At 43.4% G+C, this 23858-nt stretch overlaps 1 protein-coding gene across 3 annotated transcripts in view; it reads right to left on the minus strand.

Moving 5' to 3' along the window:
- The window catches only part of DOP1B (DOP1 leucine zipper like protein B), a 107411-nt gene that overhangs the window by 37359 nt on the left and 46194 nt on the right, over positions 1-23858 (minus strand). For all 3 annotated transcript variants that reach the window (XM_077293893.1, XM_077293895.1, XM_077293894.1), the window contains exons 3-10: positions 19889-20070; positions 17595-17765; positions 17237-17426; positions 15888-15986; positions 10129-10252; positions 6959-7068; positions 6199-6313; positions 5617-5737 (exon numbers count right to left, since the gene is read on the minus strand). In XM_077293893.1, coding sequence (XP_077150008.1) covers positions 5617-5737; positions 6199-6313; positions 6959-7068; positions 10129-10252; positions 15888-15986; positions 17237-17426; positions 17595-17765; positions 19889-20070 — 1112 coding nt within the window. The remainder of the gene's footprint in view (positions 1-5616; positions 5738-6198; positions 6314-6958; positions 7069-10128; positions 10253-15887; positions 15987-17236; positions 17427-17594; positions 17766-19888; positions 20071-23858) is intronic.

Raw genomic sequence — 23858 nt, forward strand, 5'->3', positions numbered from 1 at the left:
CCTGATCCGCAGACACAAAACACCTCAAATATGTCTCCAAGGTCTGATTAGTCCGCTCGGTCTGGCCATTAGTCTGAGGATGGAAAGCAGACGAAAAAGACAAATCTATGCCCATCCTAGCACAGAATGCCCGCCAAAATCTAGACACGAATTGGGTCCCTCTGTCAGAAACGATATTCTCCGGAATACCATGCAAACGAACAACATTTTGAAAAAACAGAGGAACCAACTCGGAAGAAGAAGGCAACTTAGGCAAGGGAACCAGATGGACCATCTTAGAGAAACGGTCACACACCACCCAGATGACAGACATCTTCTGAGAAACAGGCAGATCCGAAATAAAATCCATCGAGATGTGCGTCCAAGGCCTCTTCGGGATAGACAAGGGTAACAACAATCCACTAGCCCGAGAACAACAAGGCTTGGCCCGAGCACAAACGTCACAAGACTGCACAAAGCCTCGCACATCTCGTGACAGGGAAGGCCACCAGAAGGACCTTGCCACCAAATCCCTGGTACCAAAGATTCCAGGATGACCTGCCAACGCAGAAGAATGAACCTCAGAGATGACTTTACTGGTCCAATCATCAGGAACAAACAGTCTACCAGGTGGGCAACGATCAGGTCTATCCGCCTGGAACTCCTGCAAGGCCCGCCGCAGGTCTGGAGAAACGGCAGACAATATCACTCCATCTTTAAGGATACCTGTAGGTTCAGAATTACCAGGGGAGTCAGGCTCAAAACTCCTAGAAAGGGCATCCGCCTTAACATTCTTAGAACCCGGTAGGTACGACACCACAAAATTAAACCGAGAGAAAAACAACGACCAGCGCGCCTGTCTAGGATTCATGCGCCTGGCAGACTCAAGGTAAATTAAATTTTTGTGGTCAGTCAATACCACCACCTGATGTCTGGCCCCCTCAAGCCAGTGACGCCACTCCTCAAAAGCCCACTTCATGGCCAAAAGCTCCCGATTCCCAATATCATAATTCCGCTCGGCGGGCGAAAATTTACGGGAAAAAAAGGCACAAGGTCTCATCACGGAGCAGTCGGAACTTCTCTGCGACAACACCGCCCCAGCTCCGATTTCAGAAGCGTCGACCTCAACCTGAAAAGGAAGAGCAACATCAGGCTGACGCAACACTGGGGCGGAAGAAAAGCGGCGCTTGAGCTCCCGAAAGGCCTCCACAGCAGCAGGGGACCAATCAGCAACATCAGCACCCTTCTTAGTCAAATCAGTCAATGGTTTTACAACATCAGAAAAACCAGCAATAAATCGACGATAAAAGTTAGCAAAGCCCAAAAATTTCTGAAGACTCTTAAGAGAAGAGGGTTGCGACCAATCACCAATAGCCTGAACCTTGACAGGATCCATCTCGATGGAAGAGGGGGAAAAAATGTATCCCAAGAAGGAAATCTTTTGAACCCCAAAAACACACTTAGAACCCTTCACACACAAGGAATTAGACCGCAAAACCTGAAAAACCCTCCTGACCTGCTGGACATGAGAGTCCCAGTCATCCGAAAAAATCAGAATATCATCCAGATACACAATCATAAATTTATCCAAATAATCGCGGAAAATGTCATGCATAAAGGACTGGAAGACTGAAGGGGCATTTGAAAGACCAAAAGGCATCACCAAATACTCAAAATGGCCCTCGGGCGTATTAAATGCGGTTTTCCACTCATCCCCCTGCTTGATTCGCACCAAATTATACGCCCCACGGAGATCAATCTTAGAGAACCACTTGGCCCCCTTTATACGAGCAAACAAGTCAGTAAGCAGTGGTAACGGATATTGATATTTAACCGTGATTTTATTCAAAAGTCGATAATCAATACACGGCCTCAAAGAGCCGTCTTTCTTAGACACGAAGAAAAAACCGGCTCCTAAGGGAGATGACGAAGGACGAATATGTCCCTTTTCCAAGGACTCCTTTATATATTCTCGCATAGCAGCGTGTTCAGGTACAGACAGATTAAATAAACGACCCTTAGGGTATTTACTACCCGGGATCAAGTCTATGGCACAATCGCACTCCCGGTGCGGAGGTAGTGAACCAACCTTGGGTTCTTCAAAAACGTCACGAAAGTCAGACAAGAATTCAGGAATCTCAGAGGGAATAGATGATGAAATGGAAACCAAAGGTACGTCCCCATGAGTTCCTTTACATCCCCAGCTTAACACAGACATAGCTCTCCAGTCGAGGACTGGGTTATGAGATTGCAGCCATGGCAATCCCAGCACCAAAACATCATGTAGATTATACAGCACCAGAAAGCGAATAACCTCCTGGTGATCCGGATTAACACGCATAGTCACTTGTGTCCAGTATTGTGGTTTATTACTAGCCAATGGGGTGGAGTCAATCCCTTTCAGAGGTATCGGAGCCTCCAATGGCTCCAAATCATACCCACAGCGTTTGGCAAAGGACCAATCCATAAGACTCAAAGCGGCGCCAGAGTCGACATAGGCGTCCGCGGTAATAGATGATAAAGAACAAATCAGGGTCACAGATAGAATAAACTTAGACGGTAAGGTGCTAATTGAAACAGACTTGTCAGGCTTCTTAGTACGCTTAGAGCATGCTGATATAACATGAGTTGAATCACCACAATAGAAGCACAACCCATTTTTTCGTCTAAAATTCTGCCGCTCGCTTCTGGACAGAATTCTATCACATTGCATATTTTCTGGCGTTTTCTCAGTAGACACCGCCAAATGGTGCACAGGTTTGCGCTCCCGCAGACGCCTATCGATCTGAATAGCCATCGTCATGGACTCATTCAGACTCGCAGGCACAGGGAACCCCACCATAACATCCTTAATGGCATCAGAGAGACCTTCTCTGAAAATCGCCGCCAGGGCGCACTCATTCCACTGAGTAAGCACAGACCATTTGCGGAATTTTTGGCAGTATATTTCAGCTTCATCTTGCCCCTGAGACAAGGACATCAAGGCCTTTTCCGCCTGAAGCTCTAAATGAGGTTCCTCATAAAGCAACCCCAAGGCCAGAAAAAACGCATCCACATTGAGCAACGCAGGATCCCCTGGTGCCAATGCAAAAGCCCAGTCTTGAGGGTCGCCCCGGAGCAAGGAAATTACAATCCTGACCTGCTGTGCAGGGTCTCCGGCAGAGCGAGACTTCAGGGACAAAAACAATTTGCAATTATTTTTAAAATTTTGAAAGTGAGATCTATTCCCCGAGAAGAATTCAGGCAAAGGAATTCTAGGCTCAGACATAGGTGCATGAACAACAAAATCTTGCAAATTTTGTACCTTTGTGGCGAGATTATTCAAACCTGTAGCTACACTCTGAAAATCCATTTGAAACAGGTGAACACAGAGCCATTCAAGGATTAGAAGGAGAGAAAGAGAGGAAGGCTGCAGTATAGGCAGACTAGCAAGTGATTCAATTAAGAGCACACTCAGAACTAGAGAGAAAAAAAAAAAAAAAAAAAAAAAAAATTGTAGCAGACTTCTTTTTTCTCTCCTTTCTCAGCCAGTAATTTAACCCTTTTTTTTGGCCGGTCAAACTGTCATGATTCTCAATGGCGAGAGAACATAGCCCAGCATATATGAGAACTAGCTCTTGGAAGATGGAAACTATACTGACCATGAACTAAACCTGCCGCACAACTAGAAGTGGCCGGGTAGCATGCCTACGTTTTTTATCCCTAGATGCCCAGCGCCAGCCGGAGAACTACCTAATCCTAGCAGAGGAAAAGACAGTCCTGACTCACCTCTAGAGAAATTTTCCCAAAAGGCAGACAGAGGCCCCCACATATATTGGCGGTGATTTTAGATGAAATGACAAACGTAGTATGAAAATAGGTTTAGCAAAATCGAGGTCCGCTTTACTAGATAGCAGGAAGACAGAAAGGGCACTTTCATGGTCAGCAGAAAACCCTATCAAAACACCATCCAGAAATTACTTTAAGACTCTAGCATTAACTCATAACACCAGAGTGGCAATTTCCGATCACAAGAGCTTTCCAGACACAGTAACGAAACAGCAGCTGTGAACAGGAACAAAATGCAAAAACACACAAGGACAAAAGTCCAACTAGCTGGGAGTTGTCTAGTAGCAGGAACATGCACAGAAAGGCTACTGATTACATTGTTGACCGGCAAGAAACTGACAGAGGAGCAAGGTTATATAGCGACTCCCACATCCTGATAGGAGCAGGTGAACAGAGGGGATGATGCACACAAGTTCAATTCCACAAGTGGCCACCGGGGGAGCCCAGAATCCAATTTCACAACAAGAACCCCAAAGGATAGGCAGCCCCCACAAATATTGACTGTGAGTAGGAGAAGAAAAGACACACGCAGGCAGAAAACAAGATTTAGCAAAAGAGGCCACTCTAGCTAAATAGGAAAAGGATAGGACAGAATACTAGGCGGTCAGTATTAAAACCCTTCAAAAAATATCCACAGCAGATAATACAAAAAATTCCACAATCTAACTAAAGACGTGGAATGAATATCTGCAACCCCAGAGAATCCAACAAGACTGAGAAAATACTGACACAATCTAAGCTGGACAAGAAAACACAAAAGAATAGCACTGAATCATGAAGCACACAGCATGTGTGCCACAGAAAAAAAAACCAGACACTTATCTTTGCTGATTTGGCAGAAAGGCAGGAGGAACCAGGCAGAGGTCCAACACCTCTCAACAACAATTGACAACTGGCAAGGACTAATGGATCCTGCACACCTAAATACCCCAGTCAGAACTGCAATCAGCAGAAACACCTGACCAGGACTGCAACTCAGGGACAACTGCATTACCACCTACCACCACCGGAGGGAACCCAAAAGCAGAATTCACAACAGTGCACCTAATCTCACTGTGGGTTCATCTTAGAGACATGCAAGGTCTAATATCATTGGCTAAGAGAATGCTAGGAGGGATTTCTACCTTCAGGTGGCCCCTTTTATAATTATTATGAGCTCCATCCAAACTGTCCTCATCTGGCTAATATCACTCATTTTCAGATTTTTTATTTCCTATGATGTGATTGGATATGATACGATATAAAGAGGTGGCCCTGTAGGTGTGATGCCACCCCCAGAAGAAGGCTATTCAGCGAAACGCGTCCAAAAACCCACAAAGAAAAATTATTCCAGGAATTTTATCCAGTTTTGGTTTTAGCGGCTCAATTTTTGGTTCTCAACAAAAAGATAGCTGAGTGATTTACTAATTTCGATACTTTAGCCAGCCCCCTTCTTTTACGTCTGGTGCATATATGGAGGGGGCTGGCTTAGCTATCGAAATGAGCCTTCATACACAGTGATGGTCATGTGCTGACACAGAAAACACTCTCTGGTGTTGGACACAGAATCAGAGATTGAGTTACTAACATTATTACAAGAGAGGACACGTGACCACCGGGGGAAAATGGCCTAAATGTTCTATATTAGTAAGTTATATACTTAGAAGTTTATTTATGAATACTTTTTAGTTAACTTTGGAGATAATCCAAGAAGAATGATGAGGAGCTGGATACATAAAGGACCATATTAGCAGCCGTGGGTCACCTCTGCGGCCGTACATAATACACAGACAGCGTGATTTTGGCGATTCTCTAGGTGGCCAGTAATACCTTATGAGCTGGCTGCCAGTCTGGGCGTAGCTCAGCTTTATGTCTGTCCCCAGGGCATCTCTGCAGTAGGCATAGAAAGCTCGGATCACTTCCAGGAATAAATCTCCCACCAGCGGAGGACCTGCGGGGATACAACATATCGCCTCATCACACATAATGCACCAGCGGTCCTGAGAATGAAGGGGCTGCGGGGTGAGTATAGCTTTGCAGCGCCCACCAATCACCTAATTGAAGAGCCGTGAAGCACAGAAAGTGGCACAGTGCCGTACGGTGTGTAGTGGCTGTGAGTGGTACTGCAAGTGCAGTACCACTCACGGCCACTATAACAATTACGGCGCTGTTCCCTATCAATTCATTCAATCATCTGATTGAGGACAAGATATCAAATCTGATATCAAAATGGTTATCAATATTAAAGTTCTAACATAGATGGAATATCGATAGGGGGATGATTATCGAAGTTTTAGACAAAGGGAAAAAAAAAGATGAAATAATGGAGGCCGGCCATAACGTCTATGTGAGCTCATAAATGGTGACATCGTTCCCACAGGAGTACTTTTATTTCACGGCCACTCACATTACCTATCTCTGGCTTGTCCAGAAGGCTGATGAGGATCCGGAAAGGCTTCAGATAGACTTGCAGGCCTTGTTCGGAGTCGGAATACAGGAGATTCTGGTGTAAAATCTGCATTAGAGCCTGAAGAAAGACAAAAAGAGACATTGATATTATACAGTATGCTAGGGCACGGCTCATTCCTCCTGTACATGATTATTTCTGCTATATTTTATCAATACAAGCACCATTAATCTCTCTATATAAAGAATATTTAAAGCGTTATCATATTGCAGTGCTGTTCCATATTTCTCCACCAGGGGGAGCCCTAAACAAGAAAATAAATGGCAAAAAAATAAATGGAATGTGGATTATAAAATATTGGAATTTTATGGTTTTCTGAACTCCGGGGAGTCAGGAACAACGAGAATCAGTATACTTAATTTCATCAAAAAATGTAAAGGTGTTTTCTCATCATCTTCTGTGGTTAAAAGTTGCCTATTCACTAGCTGTGATTCGCAGAGGAACCTGCAACCGATCATTTTTGCTACAGCTCCCCCGCAGGAGAAATAAGGCATTACATGGTTCCTACTGAAATGAATGTAGTAATTGATGCAGTGCACCCTTAGGAATAAAAGATCCCCAACGCTTTTATTTTCTCCCATCTGTCTCCTGATCAGGGGACCCCTCTAATACTCAGAGGTCTCGCCTGTAGAAGAATGACGGTACCCTCACAATCGTAGGTGTAGTAAGAGGCACTCCCTGCTCCATGGTCTGTGTCGCACCTACCTTGACTAATAAATCTTTGGAGTATTCTGCAAAAAAGCAGGAGCCGTATTCGTCTTCCCCTGATTTGGCTTTCAGCTCCGGAGCCACAATGCCGCCTTTTATATCAGACCCTGAAAAGGAAAACAATAAAAAGTTCAAAAGGGATATTCTGATCTCCAATATCTTATCCCAATATGTAGTTGGTGTATTAACAATAATATTAGCAAATAACTCCAATTAGAAATGTAGTATAGTTCTTCTGATTCGCTATGACGCTTAACCCACGTGAATTGCAGTAACTATGGTTACAACCAATCATATAGTGACAGTTAGTTAGTTAATGGTTGTAACCATGAATACCTAAGCTACTGCAGTGCCCTGCACATGAAGTAAGTGACACAGCGAATCAGAAGAACTACACTACATTTCTAATTGGAGGTATTTACTAATATTATTATTATTATTATTATTATTAACCCCTTCGTGACGGAGCCAAATTTTTAAAATCTGACCAGTGTCACTTTATGTGGTAATAACTCTGGAACGCTTCAACATATCCCAGTGATTTTCAGAATGTTTTTTCGTGACACATTATACTTTATGATAATGGTAAATTTAGGTCAATACGTTTTGTGTTTATTTATAAAAAATATCAGAAATTTTAGAAAAATGTTAAAAAATTTGCAATTTTCAAACTTTGAATGATTATCCCTTTAATGCAGATGGTCATACCGCAGCAAACCATTAATAAATAACATTTCCCACATGTCTGCTTTACATCAGCATTATTTATAAAATGTTATTTTACTTTGTTATGATTTTAGAAGGTTTACAAATGTAGCAGTAATTTTTCATTTTTTCAAGGAAATGTACAAAATTTATTTTTTCAGGGACGTACCCAGGTTTGAATTGACTTTAGGGGTCCTATATATTGGGAAACCCCCAAACGTTACACTATTTTAAAAACAGCACCCCTGACATATTGAAAACTGCTGTCAGGTAGTTTATTAACCCTTCAGGTGCTTTTCAGGAATTAATGCAAAGTGGAATGACAGAAATGAAAATGTGTATTTTTACCACCTAAATGCTTCTAACTTCTGGACAGATTACTACAGCTGTCAGATTGTAAGGCCGCTATTTAGTCGTGAATTGCCATGGCAAACATCAGGACCACACAATCATGATCTGAGGGCACAGATTGGGATAAAGAGGAAGCCCCCACACTCTTAACCATTTATATGATGTAGTCACTATTGACATCAGCATCTAAGGGTATGTGCACACGTTGCGGATTCTCTGCGGATCCGCAGCGTTTTTTTGGAGGTGCAGAAACGCTGCAAATCGCCAACTGATTTACAGTACAATGTAAATCAATGAGAAAAAAAAGCTGCGCACACTTTGTGGAAAATCCGCTGCGGAAACGCTGCGGTTTAAAAGAAGTAGCATGTCACTTCTTTTTTTGTGAATCTGCAGCGTTTTTGTACCCATTCCATTATAGAAAACCGCAGGGGTAAAAACCGCAGCAAATCCGCAAGAAAACCGCAGCAAAAACGCACAAAAAAACGCTGCGGAACCGCACAAAAAACGCGACAAATCCGCAGGTGCGTTTTCTGCCAGGAGAGGCAAAATTCGCACCAGAAATTCCTAAGCCTAATCCGCAACATGTGCACATAGCCTAAGGGGTTAAACAGATTTGGACGGTGCAAACAGTGATCGTGGCTGATGCAGCAAGTTGTCAGCTATAGTGGACAGCCGACAGCTGCTGGATTGTCACCTGTATGGGGACGTATCGGCGGTCATTAAGGGGTACTACATACTGGGAGATGATCTTATAGATGGGATGGTTATGGAGTCACCTGCTCCTCTATCACTCCTCAACCTTTGAAAGCAGTCATCCACTGACCACTTGGAGGAGCGCCCCTCTTGTCCATTGGCGGTATCTGGTACTGCAGTATTTAGGTGAAGGGAAATTCACAGAAAGACTGGCACAGGCCATGAACAAAATTGGCGCTGTGGACAATCCCTTCGAGCCCCTAATTAGTTGCTCTGTGATCTATATTTTCTATGTCTGTGCTGGGAAGAAGCGCCGGATTACAGGACATTCTGGAATATCAGGTACCGTCAGTTAAAAAAACAACAACCATACTTTCATAATTCACTATAAAGCCCAGTCCACAGACATGTACAGCGGAGGTCAGGAAGGGGTTAAGAGGGTAGGGGACTGCAATGTTTGCATTTAGGGTGGGGGCAATAAAGTTCCAAGGTTGACAAGTTAATTAGAAGAGTAAACTAGACTGCTGTACTCTATACCAGTACACTGAGACTATCGCTCAAAATGTGCTTTCCTCCCCCTCCCCGGGTCCATCGCTGAGTTTCTGACGCTGCTTCGAGTCTCTGTTATTGTCCGCTTTGCTGACACTGTTGACGGCACGGGCTGAGCTCCCGGATTGGCTGCAGCACTGTGGATGCGGTGTCTGCGCTGCAGAAAATTACACACATCGGGAGCAGCGACCGAGATTCAGAAAAGTAAAGGACAATTTATTTTTTCTTTTTTTAAAATCGGAAAAACCTTTTAAGATAAGATATGCATTATAGCTGCAGTGCAACCTCTAATTCCTACGGTGGGTTAGAAAAACATGACTGGTTTCTTACAGCGCCCCCTCCTATTTACAGGCTGTGTGCGGTACTGCAGCTCACCCAGTGCTATCATTTATACTATGACTTTTGGCATCAGAGTCTATAACCGGAGGGGCAACCAAAAGAAAGGAAAAATATGCGATACAGAATAAGGGATGCAACTGACCTGCACCTGCACGGCCCAGAGGGACAGACACAGAGAACACAAAATAAGACAAAAATCATTTCTGCCCGCGATCAGTCAGACACAAAGGTATAAAAAATGCACAACAAACACTACAAGGAGGAAGGAGCCGCGCAGGAAGGGATTATACAGAAACCAGTGTGGCCAGAATCCACCGTAATCCGGACAATGGGCCCAATGGTGAACGCTCCACGTAACCCCCAAAATGGTGACGGCCGCCGCACCAGCCAAACTAGGAACAGCCCCCCCTGCAGGCAGTCAGCCGCCTGTGCACCCTCCGCCTCATGTTTCACTCACACTTCTCCTTTTTGGATTATTTTGGGGATATTTTGGTTTCAGTACATCCGAGCCCGCAGATGTTGTAACCTACCGAGCAACCAGGCATATAACCGTCTGTTGAGCGACATGTCTCGTCTCAGCACAGTCTGGATGGCGCAGGAGAGGATGTGAATGACGTCTGTCCGAAGCAGCGACATGGGGCAATCCCCAGAATCCTGCGCAGAGAAGTCACAAAAGCCTCACACTGACCACAAAGTGCAGAGAATGTGTTTTTTTTTTTTCATATATTGACTTGTCATTCTTGTATACTCCAGAGCAGCACTCACTATTCTGCTGGTGCAGTCACTGTGTACATACATTACATTACTGATCCCGAGTTACATCCTGTATTATACCCCAGAGCTGCACTCACTATTCTGCTGGTGCAGTCACTGTGTACATACATTACATTACTGATCCCGAGTTACATCCTGTATTATACTCCAGAGCTGCACTCACTATTCTGCTGGTGCAGTCACTGTGTACATACATTACATTACTGATCCTGAGTTACATCCTGTATTATACTCCAGAGCTGCACTCACTATTCTGCTGGTGCAGTCACTGTGTATATACATTACATTACTGATCCGTAGTTACATCCTGTATTATACTCCAGAGCTGCACTCACTATTCTGCTGGTGCAGTCACTGCGTACATACATTACATTACTGATCCTGAGTTACATCCTGTATTATACTCCAGAGCTGCACTCACTATTCTGCTGGTGCAGTCACTGTGTACATACATTACATTACTGATCTTGAGTTACATTGTGTATTATACCCCAGAGCTGCACTCACTATTCTGCTGGTGCAGTCACTGCGCACATACATTACATTACTGGTCCTGAGTTACATCCTGTATTATACCCCAGAGCTGCACTCACTATTCTGCTGGTGCAGTCACTGCGTACATACATTACATTACTGATCCTGAGTTACATCCTGTATTATACCCCAGAGCTGCACTCACTATTCTGCTGGTGCAGTCACTGCGTACATACATTACATTACTGATCCTGAGTTACATCCTGTATTATACCCCAGAGCTGCACTCACTATTCTGCTGGTGCAGTCACTGCGTACATACATTAGATTACTGATCCTGAGTTACATCCTGTATTATACCCCAGAGCTGCACTCACTATTTTGCTGGTGCAGTCACTGTGTACATACATTACATTACTGATCCTGAGTTACATCCTGTATTATACTACAGAGCTGCACTCGCTCTTCTGCTGGTGCAGTCACTGTGTACACACATTACATTACTGATCCTGAGCTACATCCTGTATTATACCCCAGAGCTGCACTCACTATTCTGCTGGTGCAGTCACTGTGTACATACATTACATTACTGATCCTGAGTTACATCCTGTATTATACTCCAGAGCTGCACTCACTATTCTGCTGGTGCAGTCACTGTGTACATACATTACATTACTGATCCTGAGTTACCTCCTGTATTATACCCCAGAGCTGCACTCACTATTCTGCTGGTGCAGTCACTGTGTACATACATTACTGATCCTGAAACACAAAAACACACAGAAAAAACAGCCATGAAGATCCTATATAAATGATTTTATTAAATATCAATGTGAAACACCAGACATGAACAAGTAATTGGCATGGATAGGGGACAACTACTGGAAAATAACCAGGTACATAAAAAGCCAGGTGCCCACCCACAACCGAATACCTAGCAGGGGTACAACATAATGCAAAGTAGCATAATATAACAACCCATGATATTACAGGACAATGCTAATTGAATAAATATTTTTCTATCATGGGTGTATACTGAAAATAATATCAAAGAATCATAGCCAGATCGGCGTGATTACATACCAGGCACTGCAGGACCGGTGTACAGGTGGGACAGCTGGGCGAACCCCAACGCACGTTTCGGAGCCAAATGCAGCGCTCCTTCCTCAGGGGGTAAGGAACCATCATAAAGGTGTGCTTTATATATCATGATGTGACGATCATAGGGGTGCAAATACGCTGCACCTGCATATCGGCGGTGCAGACGAATCCAACATGGCCGCCGGCAACAAGAACACGCAGGGCCCCACGTGACTATGTGCCAGGACGGCAAGCAGGAGCGCTCACACCGCAGAGAGGCAGGCGCATGCGCACAAGACAGGAGGGATATACAAGTGCCATATTAAAAGAGGGCAACAGAATGGGACAGAGGTGCGCAAATAGAGACCAATAATGAACAGTAAAACGGAAGTGTTGCTGCAACCAATATACCAAAAATGCAAATGGACAGTCACCAATGTATAGCTATAATATAATATTATACCACAGAAGACATAATCTTACAGATATACACTGTGAACAGATGAAGCACATATAATAATAATTATGGTACAAAAAATCATGGCTAGAACCTAGCCAGTACACATAATAATATATTGCGATACATACGTCCATAACAAGCTGGAACATCCCAGATAAACCCAATACATGATGACATAACATAATAATAATAAAGTAGTATACTACATATACAACATATACAACCAACAAAATAAAAAACAAAAATAATAAATAATACAAAAAGAAATAATACAAAAAGAACATATATAACCCCAAAAGAAACAATCAATATATACATACATATACATACGTATATATATATATGAAAATATATATGCATGTATACGTGTACCCACATAAATACATGTGCACACATACATACAAACATTACTGCATACGCATAATTAAATAGAAGACAAAAATAAATGATCAAGTTGACACGTAGCCGCAGATCAATTCTTGATTGAGGGATCTCTAGATGTTCCAACATTCATGATATCCAAGTACTAAACGAAACAGTAACAAATAAATAAGCACCAGAAAAAAAGCACACACAAAAAATCCTAAAAGCTTAATACAAAAATTAAAACAAAAATATCTAAAATACCGGGATATGACCAAAGATGTCACATGATGCACAGAAGAGTGGCGAACTATAAAAATGGAGCGAAGGAAATGTTCTCATTCAGACCATCAGGGTGGATGGTCCGTAGAGTCCACATCCATCTAGTTTCAAGTTGGGCAAGGCGTTTAGCGAGGGCACCCCCCCTGATGTTAATGTTAAGGAGGTCAATTCCTCTAACTTTCAGCAGTGTTGCATCGCAGGAGTGGAAGTCCCTGAAATGCCTGGGTAGTGTCTTAAGAGTGGTAATATCTTCACATTCTGCCGCCGCCAATATCCCAAGAACGTGCTCTCTCACTCTCACCTTTAACTGTCGTGTCGTTAGGCCAATATATATAAGGCCACAAGGACACTTAGCATAATATATCACGTACCGAGAGGTACATGATATATATTTCTTAATCGTATAGGTCCTAGTGCCATCTGAACTGGAGAATGTGGAGCACCGTTCAATGTTGGGGCAGGCAATACACTTACCACAGGGGGAACATCCACTCCGCGAGGCACCACTGCTGAGGAATGTAGTCACCGGCTGCCCAACATAGTGACTGTGAGTAAGCTGATCTTTAAGATTTCTGGCCCTCCGGAACGTGAGGAGCGGGCGGGCCGGAAGAAATTTATTTAAAATCGGATCGGCCTGCAAAATTGGCCATGCTCTCCTCATAGCTGCCCTCATACAATTCTGTTGGGGGTGAAAGGATGTAATAAATCTAATCTGACTGTCTCTCCTTGGTTTAATCTTATTCCTCCCATAGAGAAGGTCATCCCTGTCAGAATATTTAGCTCTATGATAAGCCTTTTTTAGGCTACGTCCGCTGTAACCTCTAGAGAGGAAACGCAATCTTAGATCTTTTGCCCGAACCTCGAAATCCTCGAAATAACGACACGACAGTTAAAGGTGAGAGTGAGAGAGCACGTTCTTGGGATATTGGCGGCGGCAGAATGTGAAGATATTACCACTCTTAAGACACTACCCAGGCATTTCAGGGACTTCCACTCCTGCGATGCAACACTGCTGAAAGTTAGAGGAATTGACCTCCTTAACATTAACATCAGGGGGGGTGCCCTCGCTAAACGCCTTGCCCAACTTGAAACTAGATGGATGTGGACTCTACGGACCATCCACCCTGATGGTCTGAATGAGAACATTTCCTTCGCTCCATTTTTATAGTTCGCCACTCTTCTGTGCATCATGTGACATCTTTGGTCATATCCCGGTATTTTAGATATTTTTGTTTTAATTTTTGTATTAAGCTTTTAGGATTTTTTGTGTGTGCTTTTTTTCTGGTGCTTATTTATTTGTTACTGTTTCGTTTAGTACTTGGATATCATGAATGTTGGAACATCTAGAGATCCCTCAATCAAGAATTGATCTGCGGCTACGTGTCAACTTGATCATTTATTTTTGTCTTCTATTTAATTATGCGTATGCAGTAATGTTTGTATGTATGTGTGCACATGTATTTATGTGGGTACACGTATACATGCATATATATTTTCATATATATATATACGTATGTATATGTATGTATATATTGATTGTTTCTTTTGGGGTTATATATGTTCTTTTTGTATTATTTCTTTTTGTATTATTTATTATTTTTGTTTTTTATTTTGTTGGTTGTATATGTTGTATATGTAGTATACTACTTTATTATTATTATGTTATGTCATCATGTATTGGGTTTATCTGGGATGTTCCAGCTTGTTATGGACGTATGTATCGCAATATATTATTATGTGTACTGGCTAGGTTCTAGCCATGATTTTTTGTACCATAATTATTATTATATGTGCTTCATCTGTTCACAGTGTATATCTGTAAGATTATGTCTTCTGTGGTATAATATTATATTATAGCTATACATCGGTGACTGTCCATTTGCATTTTTGGTATATTGGTTGCAGCAACACTTCCGTTTTACTGTTCATTATTGGTCTCTATTTGCGCACCTCTGTCCCATTCTGTTGCCCTCTTTTAATATGGCACTTGTATATCCCTCCTGTCTTGTGCGCATGCGCCTGCCTCTCTGCGGTGTGAGCGCTCCTGCTTGCCGTCCTGGCACATAGTCACGTGGGGCCCTGCGTGTTCTTGTTGCCGGCGGCCATGTTGGATTCGTCTGCACCGCCGATATGCAGGTGCAGCGTATTTGCACCCCTATGATCGTCACATCATGATATATAAAGCACACCTTTATGATGGTTCCTTACCCCCTGAGGAAGGAGCGCTGCATTTGGCTCCGAAATGTGCGTTGGGGTTCGCCCAGCTGTCCCACCTGTACACCGGTCCTGCAGTGCCTGGTATGTAATCACGCCGATCTGGCTATGATTCTTTGATATTATTTTCAGTATACACCCATGATAGAAAAATATTTATTCAATTAGCATTGTCCTGTAATATCATGGGTTGTTATATTATGCTACTTTGCATTATGTTGTACCCCTGCTAGGTATTCGGTTGTGGGTGGGCACCTGGCTTTTTATGTACCTGGTTATTTTCCAGTAGTTGTCCCCTATCCATGCCAATTACTTGTTCATGTCTGGTGTTTCACATTGATATTTAATAAAATCATTTATATAGGATCTTCATGGCTGTTTTTTCTGTGTGTTTTTGTGTTTCATATCCTCTACAGCTGATCCTTTATAGTCCGCTATGCATATTTATTTAGCCTTATATAGGAGATACAATGGTAGTAATTGCCCCATGTAATATGCTTGCCTCAATATTTCTGTATTACTGATCCTGAGTTACCCCCTGCATTATACTCCAGAGCTGCGCTCACTACCACGCCTCATCCTGCCTTATGTCTCATCTACATTGGACTCATCTAACACTATACCAGGTACATTAATTCTTACCAAACAATTGTGAAAGGGGAAGAAAAAAAGCAGCATTTCCAGTGTGTTCCTCTGAACGAGAACATTTGAGTCCATTACCGAGACACAGAGAGATTTTATCTGCGCAGAAAAAAAAAAAAAAGAGAGAAATGTGAGCCAGTCGGAGTAAACTGATGTCAGCAAAAACACAAGAAATGAATGATCAGTTCCTGATTTCCCCACGAGCTGTAGTGTTACATCCGGGCGACTAGAGTGAGATTGGAAAACATTTCTTCCACAAATAGCGCCACCCCTGTCCACAGGATGTGTGTGGTATTGCAGCTCAGTTCTATTCTGCTGCAAAAATGCTGATCGGCAATACCGGACCCGATCGGCAGACAGGTGCGGCGCTGTGTGCTGCTATGTATTCCTAATCCTGAACAACTTATAAAGGGTAACACCCCATGGACCGGCCGTCCACACCCTGCCCCCCCGGTGACCAATGGCTGCATGACATTGTGGGAAAAAATGTGTAACAATCATACATGTATTAGACACCGTGGAGGGTTCTGGCAGCACACGGGTCATAGCTAGTCAGACCGGACACTCCAATGTCCGGGAAAGCTGTCTGACAGCTAGTGGGGGAGCTGAATTATTTTTTTATTTTTATTTATTTTATTTTTTTTTTAGAAACAGCGCCACGTTGTCTATAGGCTGTGTCCGGTACTGCAGTTTGGTCCCATTTACTCATATAATGTATACAGCCCATATACAAGAGTCGAGCCGTTTTCTCTAATCCTGGGCATCAGAGGAGTTTGTCTCCTTAGAGACCATTTCTTTCTCAGTGTGACCCCGGTTCCCCCATGTCTGGCTCCCACCACCCCCAGCGTAATCAGTCAGGAGATGCTGACAAGCAGGATTTTTCACCTGCAGTCACGACATGGACTGTCTAAAAGGGGCTTTTCAGTTTTGCAAAATCTCTGTCCCGCCCTTGCTGCGATTTATTTAAAACCGAAAAAAGGACCTTTCTCACCCTCCCCCGGTCTGCCGCCTACCGGCGTCTGCCACATTAACAGCACTGCTGATCCTCAAGCTCCGCTCTAGTTGACAACACAAGCTGTTCACAGCCGCTGAGCTCATTGACTGACTGCAGCGCTGTTGTTGTGAAGGCAATAGCAGAGTCGCTGGACCTGGGGAGTGTGAATAAGGCACAGTACTCACAGAGGTTTTTGGAAATCCTTTCAATGAGAGAACCCATTTAATATCGGCATGAAGCCTGGGTGTACCTACAGTGGTTATGGCACATTTTGGGAAATGATTCTTATAGATTTGTGGTCTCCAACTAGCGGAAACTACAACTCTCATCATTGTCTTGCTGATAAAATACTCACAGCCAACTGCTTGTCGTTCCCGAGCATGGCGCTCTGCGCTTTAGCGGAGATGTCCCTGTTGATGTGACTGACGACAAACAGAGAAGCGGGGAGTCGGACGGAGCTGCTGACCAGGACGCTGCCCCATAGGGAGCTGTAGAAGACCTCCTGCCCGATCACCACGGACAGCTTCTGAAGCAAAGCGTCCGTCCTGGGGAAAAACAAAGGGACCACATTCAGATCTAAGACAACGGAAAAAAAACTCCTGCGGTCATACACTCACCCGATGCTTTTTTCTATCATGACAACACATAGCTCTGCATGAGAGCTGTATACACAAACCGATAGAAAAAAAAAAAATGTGTGTTTCTCGTTGTACCTGTCGTAGATCTCAGATCCTTCTTCCAGGCCCGGTAGTAATCCAGTGATGAACGCCTGGAGACTGGGCAGCAGAGACCTCTGGAGAGGAAGGAAGTACGTTTCGTACAGACCTAGGAGCAGCGGCTTCACGGACATCGCTGCATGTGACAACAGCGGGAACAGACCTGAACTGTACACAGAAAAATATATATACATCATATATCCAGAGACCCCCATTTACCTGATGGAGGGCAACAAATGGAAGATGCATTTAAAGAGCTGCCATTGAGCTCAGTACTAAAATCTGCGTACAAAGAGCTCCCCCTAGTGGTGGCTGCGGGCAATCTGAATTTTAACGATTAAGGAACACAAACTTCACAGAGAATAATACAAAAATAACCAAGCAATTTCTCCCTCAATATTCTTTTTTACTAAAATTGAAAAATATAACAAGAAAATGTCTGTGCGTCTCAGAGGCTGAACTACATGTCCTCTCACCCCCCACGCCAATGTCCTGTGTGTGGCAGTAAGACAAGTGGCTGCAGCAGATGCCTCCCCCCTCCGCCCTATGTGCAGTAAGACAAAAGCTGATTAAGACCCCGCTAATTGGGTTTACATCAGCCAGCAGATGAAGGAGGAAGAGAGCCGCAGATTAGCCCATGAGTTCTCCACTTTCAGGGTAATGCAGGAAGTGATGCAGACTAACAAAAAGGACAACTATTTTCTTGTACAATTTACATATTCATTCCAGGGTTTTATGTTCCTTTAAGTCTATAACTCTGTAAAGAGAAGCCGAGGACTTGATGCTTACAAAATAAAGGGGTTGTGTAAGCTATCACCTATACACAGGATGGGTACTGATCGTTGGGAGTCCGACCGATGTGACCTACACCGATCAGCAGATTGGGGCTCTATTTACTACCTAGCACTGAACATGGTTTTTATCTGCAGCCCCATAGAGAATGGATGCAGCAGCACGGCACTGACACGTCATTCTAACGGAATAAAAGTGCCCTGCCGACCATAAAACTCTCCATTCTGCCGATCAGTGCGGATCCAAGCGAACGGACCCCAACCAAACAGTAATTTATCACATTTCCTGCGGGTAGGTAATAACCTGTTTTCCCTGCTTACCCCATTTAAGTCTTAAGGTCCCCATGCTCATTAGACTAATGTCGATATTGACAGGTTCGAACAACTGCCTAACATGTATGGGGCGCTGCTCGAATGATGATCATGCGACATGTGCATCAAAGGGGCAGCATGAAAACAAAGGTGCTGCACAGAGGGCAGCATGAAAACAAAGGTGCTGCACAGAGGGCAGCATGAAAACAAAGGTGCTGCACAGAGGGCAGCATGAAAACAAAGGTGCTGCACAGAGGGCAGCATGAAAACAAAGGTGCTGCACAGAGGGCAGCATGAAAACAAAGGTGCTGCACAGAGGGCAGCATGAAAACAAAAGGTGCTGCACAGAGGCCAGCATGAAAACAAAGGTGCTGCACAGAGGGCAGCAGTAAAACAAAGGAGCTGCACAGAGGGCAGCATGAAAACAAAAGGTGCTGCACAGAGGGCAGCAGTAAAACAAAGGTGCTGCACAGAGGGCAGCATGAAAACAAAGGTGTTGCACAGAGGGCAGCATGAAAACAAAAGGTGCTACAAAGAGGGCAGCAGTAAAACAAAGGTGCTGCACAGAGGGCAGCATGAAAATATATGTGTTGCACAGAGGGCAGCATGAAAACAAAAGGTGCTGCACAGAGGGCAGCATGACAACAAAGGTGCTGCACAGAGGGCAGCATGAAAACAAAAGGTGCTGCACAGAGGGCAGCAGTAAAACAAAAGGTGCTGCACAGAGGGCAGCAGTAAAACAAAGGTGCTGCACAGAGGGCAGCATGAAAACAAAGGTGCTGCACAGAGGGCAGCATGACAACAAAGGTGCTGCACAGAGGGCAGCATGAAAACAAAAGGTGCTGCACAGAGGGCAGCATGACAACAAAGGTGCTGCACAGAGGGCAGCAGGAAAACAAAAGGTGCTGCACAGAGGGCAGCATGAAAACAAAGGTGCTGCACAGAGGGCAGCACGAAAACAAAGGTGCTGCACAGAGGGCAGCACGAAAACAAAGGTGCTGCACAGAGGGCAGCACGAAAACAAAGGTGTTGCACAGATCTAAGCAAGATAATGAATGTGAAACACGGTTACTTCTGAGCCGTGGTGGCATGACACATACAGGTATACTGTAGTCTATTCTAGAAGCTCTGAAAATCAGTTTTATTCAAAAACGTTATAGTTTTATCAAAGGGAAAAAAATAGGTTACCTGTATAAGAAAAGGTCTCTGGACAGCCATTTTGTTCCAATGATCTTAAATATGATTTCATAAGTTTCGAGAGCTTTTAAATGAACCCCACTTGGCAGAGCTGGGTGTAGGCATTGTGCCAGTCTCTTACTAATGATCAGTCTCCTTGGTAATAAGCAGTACTTGAGATTACTCTGCAGAGCCTGGGATAAATAAGAATGAAAATAATGTTAGTGATACGACACTGACCAGATGCCCTCAGGGAAGGGCTGGTTATATAGAGAGCTGGTAACAAATAAGAAAAAACAAATACTGACCTACCGTCCCTTCTGCCCGGTTGTTAATCTTGTTATTTCCAGGATTGTTGGCCTGTTACCACTGCAGCCAATCACTGTCTGCCGCAGTGACCGTTTTCTAGATAGGTAGATTTTTTTTATTTCTTAAATATGCACTCCTCCTCCTCCATCAAAACCTTTATTCTCTTAATAAATTACAATCAGCATATTATACAGCACTGTGTACTTACAATTGCTCATTTTGTCTTTCTACACAGCTAATTCTTCTCTTTTCCATTAGGGCTGACACCACATGATTAATAACTGACTAGCTGAATCCTTAGAATTGAGAGTTCTCAGTGGTTGACATCTTTTAATGGCTAACTGAAAAGATGGTAACCACTGAGGACTCTCAATTCTAAATATTTTTCTATCTACTGGCTAACACGGTACCAAGATATATATATCTTTCCTACAGCTGAATCCTTGTAAGCTCTATGTAGAAACAGGAGGTCAATTTTCCCTGTATGACTCATGAATCACTGCAAAAGTCAAAGGCAGGAAAGGAGAGGGAGCATCTGGGTAAGGAGCTGGAGAGGGGAATGATAAATGCAGGGACAAGAGACTTACTGTTTCTACGTAGAGAAGGGAAAAGAGAAGAATTAGCTGGGTAGAAAGGCAAAATGAGCAATTGTAAGTACACAGTGCTATATAATAAGGTGACTGCAATATATAAAGAGGATGAAAACTTTGATGGGAGGAGGGCTTCTTTAATTGAAAGGGGTTTTCCCACTAAATGTACGACCCCAGTCCCATGCGTGAATGAAGCGGTAATGCGCATGCATGAGCATGGCTTCATTCGCTTCTACTGGCCTTACGGAAAGGTTGTTGTGCATGCGCACTACCCCTCCGTTCCCATAAGAGGACTTTAAGATGTTCGTTTCTGGGTTCGATCCGGATAACTGATTTTTCAGGGCTCAAGACATTTAGGGAGTTCTTTGGTGAAAACAAGTTATCCAACTTACTGATCGGTAGGTGTCCATCCACTGTCCCCAACAGCAATCGTCAGAACGTGGCACTTTTATCCTCATTAAAAATGGAGGGCAGTGACTAAGCTTGACCTCGGCGGCATTAATTCCCTATGGGACTGCCGAGAGCCGTGATCGGCTTTTACCGGTAGCGCCATAGAGAATCAATGGAGCAGCGATCGGGTGTCTGACCTGCCGCGCCTGTCTAACTAGGGATAAAAGTGTCCCGTTGGGGACAAAACTTGCCCGTTCTGCAGATAGTTACGTTCAGAAATATTTGGACAGTGACATAAGTTTTGCCAACTTAGGTGTTTACCAAAACATATTTAAAATACAGTTATATAATCAATATGGGCTTAACGTGCAGACTCTCAGCTTTAATTTGAGGGTATTCACATCCTAATTGGAGTAAGGATTTAGAAATTACAGCTCTATAATATATTTGTATATGATATTTGTATTTTGATGTAACCCCTTCTCATGTACAGCACCATGGAATGGTGCTATATAAATAAATAATATTATTATTATTATTATTATTATTATTATTATTATGTAGCTGCCTCTTTTTAAAAGGGAAATAGCAACATATGGGACATAGGGACATATGTAACTGGACAATTATCTCAAAAGTTCTTTAATGGACTGAATGGGCTTTTCCCTCATTAAGTCGTGATCAATTAAGCAGGTAGAAAGTTGCAGATTCCTGGTGTGGCATTTTCATTTGGAAAATGTTGCTGTGAACCCTAAACATGCGGTCAAACAAGCTCTCAATGGAAAAGAAACAGACCATCAGTAAAGGGATGGTCCAGGACCTCTTTTTTTGACACATAGAAACAAAAAAACAGGTAGGTATTTGCTAGCAGAGGTAACTACCTGCCTGTTGTACCTGGAGCTGGCAAGAAGTGGTCACTGTCCACTCCTGCTGGTGGTTCAGCTGCTCCCTGTCAACAGAGCAGCTCTTCTTTTTCCAGGCTGCCCTGCCGACAAGGCGTGACTGCTGAAGTCAAGCTGACTGACAGCCAGATCCCGCAGTTAGGGCTGGGCTGCCAATGTCATGCTGCCTGTCAACAGAAGAGGAAGGAAAAGAAACTTGACATCAGAAGAAGCAGCTGAATTGCCAGCAGGAGCGGTCTGTGACACCTCTGTGCAGGGTAAAAATGACGCTGAGCACAATAAGCTGGTAGGTAGCAACTATGTGCCTGTTAGTGCTTAGGCCCATTTGTTTTTTACAAAGTCCTGGATATCCCCTTTAAGATGAGAAAAAAGCAGAAAACCACCACAGAGATAGCAGAAATGTTAGGAGTGGCCAAATGAACAGTATCTAAGTCTACCACAAAGAGAAGACTTCATGAGAGCAAATACAGAAGGTTCACCACAAGGTGCAAACCATTCATTTGCCTGAAAAATAGAAAAAACAGATTAGACTTTGCCAAAAAACATCTAACGCTCCTTTCACACATCCGTTTTTCGCTGTCAGGCGCAATCTGGCGAATTGAGAAAAAAAAAACAGATCCGGTGAAGGAAGCCGCCGAATCCGTTTTTTCCCCATAGACTTGTATTAGCGCCGGATGGCCTTCCTTTTTTCACCGGATCCGGTAAAAATTCCTGATCCGGCGGCCGGACAAAACGGACAGATGAACTTTTTTTGTGTACGGCGAAAAACCGGACGGTGCCTGATTCGGCGCCGTCCGGCTGGAATTTTCCATTCCGGGTCTCTCTCTCTCTCAAAAATGAACATTTTATTTATGGTAAAGTTAATTTGTCCATTTAATTATGAGCCCCAGAAATGAGGAGGTTTTGTAGAAAAATAGTTGCAATTCCTAAACGTTTCACAGGATATTTTTGTTCAATCTCTTATTAAACCTGAAAGTCTCCACTTCCATTACATCTCAGTTCTTTCATTTAAAAGAAAAAAAAAAAAAAGTGCTGCAGAGCTGAAATCACAACAATTCGGTCACAGTCCAAATACTTCTGGACCTAACTGAATGTGTGGGTCCTCGTGGTTGGAGCCATTATCAACTATCTTGTATTTTCACTGGAAAACCCCTTTCAGCCTCCATATTATTTCTGCCTGTAAGCCCTGTGTGCAGATGTATTGTGGTCACAATCATTGCTGCTTCATAACGTTACGTAACTGTGCAACTTCACTAAATGTCTGTGGCATCTCCTATCTCAGCAGTTCATAGTTTAATTATCCCATATATTAAACTGCAAATATTATGTGAGGCCAGTCAGCAGTATATACCGTATGTTTTCCCATATGTGCGTCTTGACCATTTGATAGACTTTACTGCTATGTTTTAGGGTTATGTTCACATGGGACAGATGCACTGCGGATTTGCAGGCAGAAAATCTGCAGTGTATTTCAATAGCAGCAATGGGGATGAGATCTTACAAAATCTCATCCTCATGTTGCAGGAAAAAAAACAAAACTGTTTCTAATTCTCAGTGCGTCAATTTATGCTGCATATTTTCACCCTTTGTAATGCACAGATAAACCCATGGCAAGTCTGCAGCAAAATCCGTGAAGGAATCTGAGTGCAACTCATGCAGATTTTTTTTTTTTTTTGCAAAATTTCAGTCCTATGAGGACTCTTAGGACCCAATTAACCAGGACTGGTGTTTTGCACACTCGTTATGGAGTAAAATGCGTCAAATTCAATTTATTACCGTAAAATATGATGC

The sequence above is a fragment of the Ranitomeya variabilis genome, chromosome 3 (assembly GCF_051348905.1).
Source record: "Ranitomeya variabilis isolate aRanVar5 chromosome 3, aRanVar5.hap1, whole genome shotgun sequence".
Lineage (NCBI taxonomy): Eukaryota > Metazoa > Chordata > Amphibia > Anura > Dendrobatidae > Ranitomeya > Ranitomeya variabilis.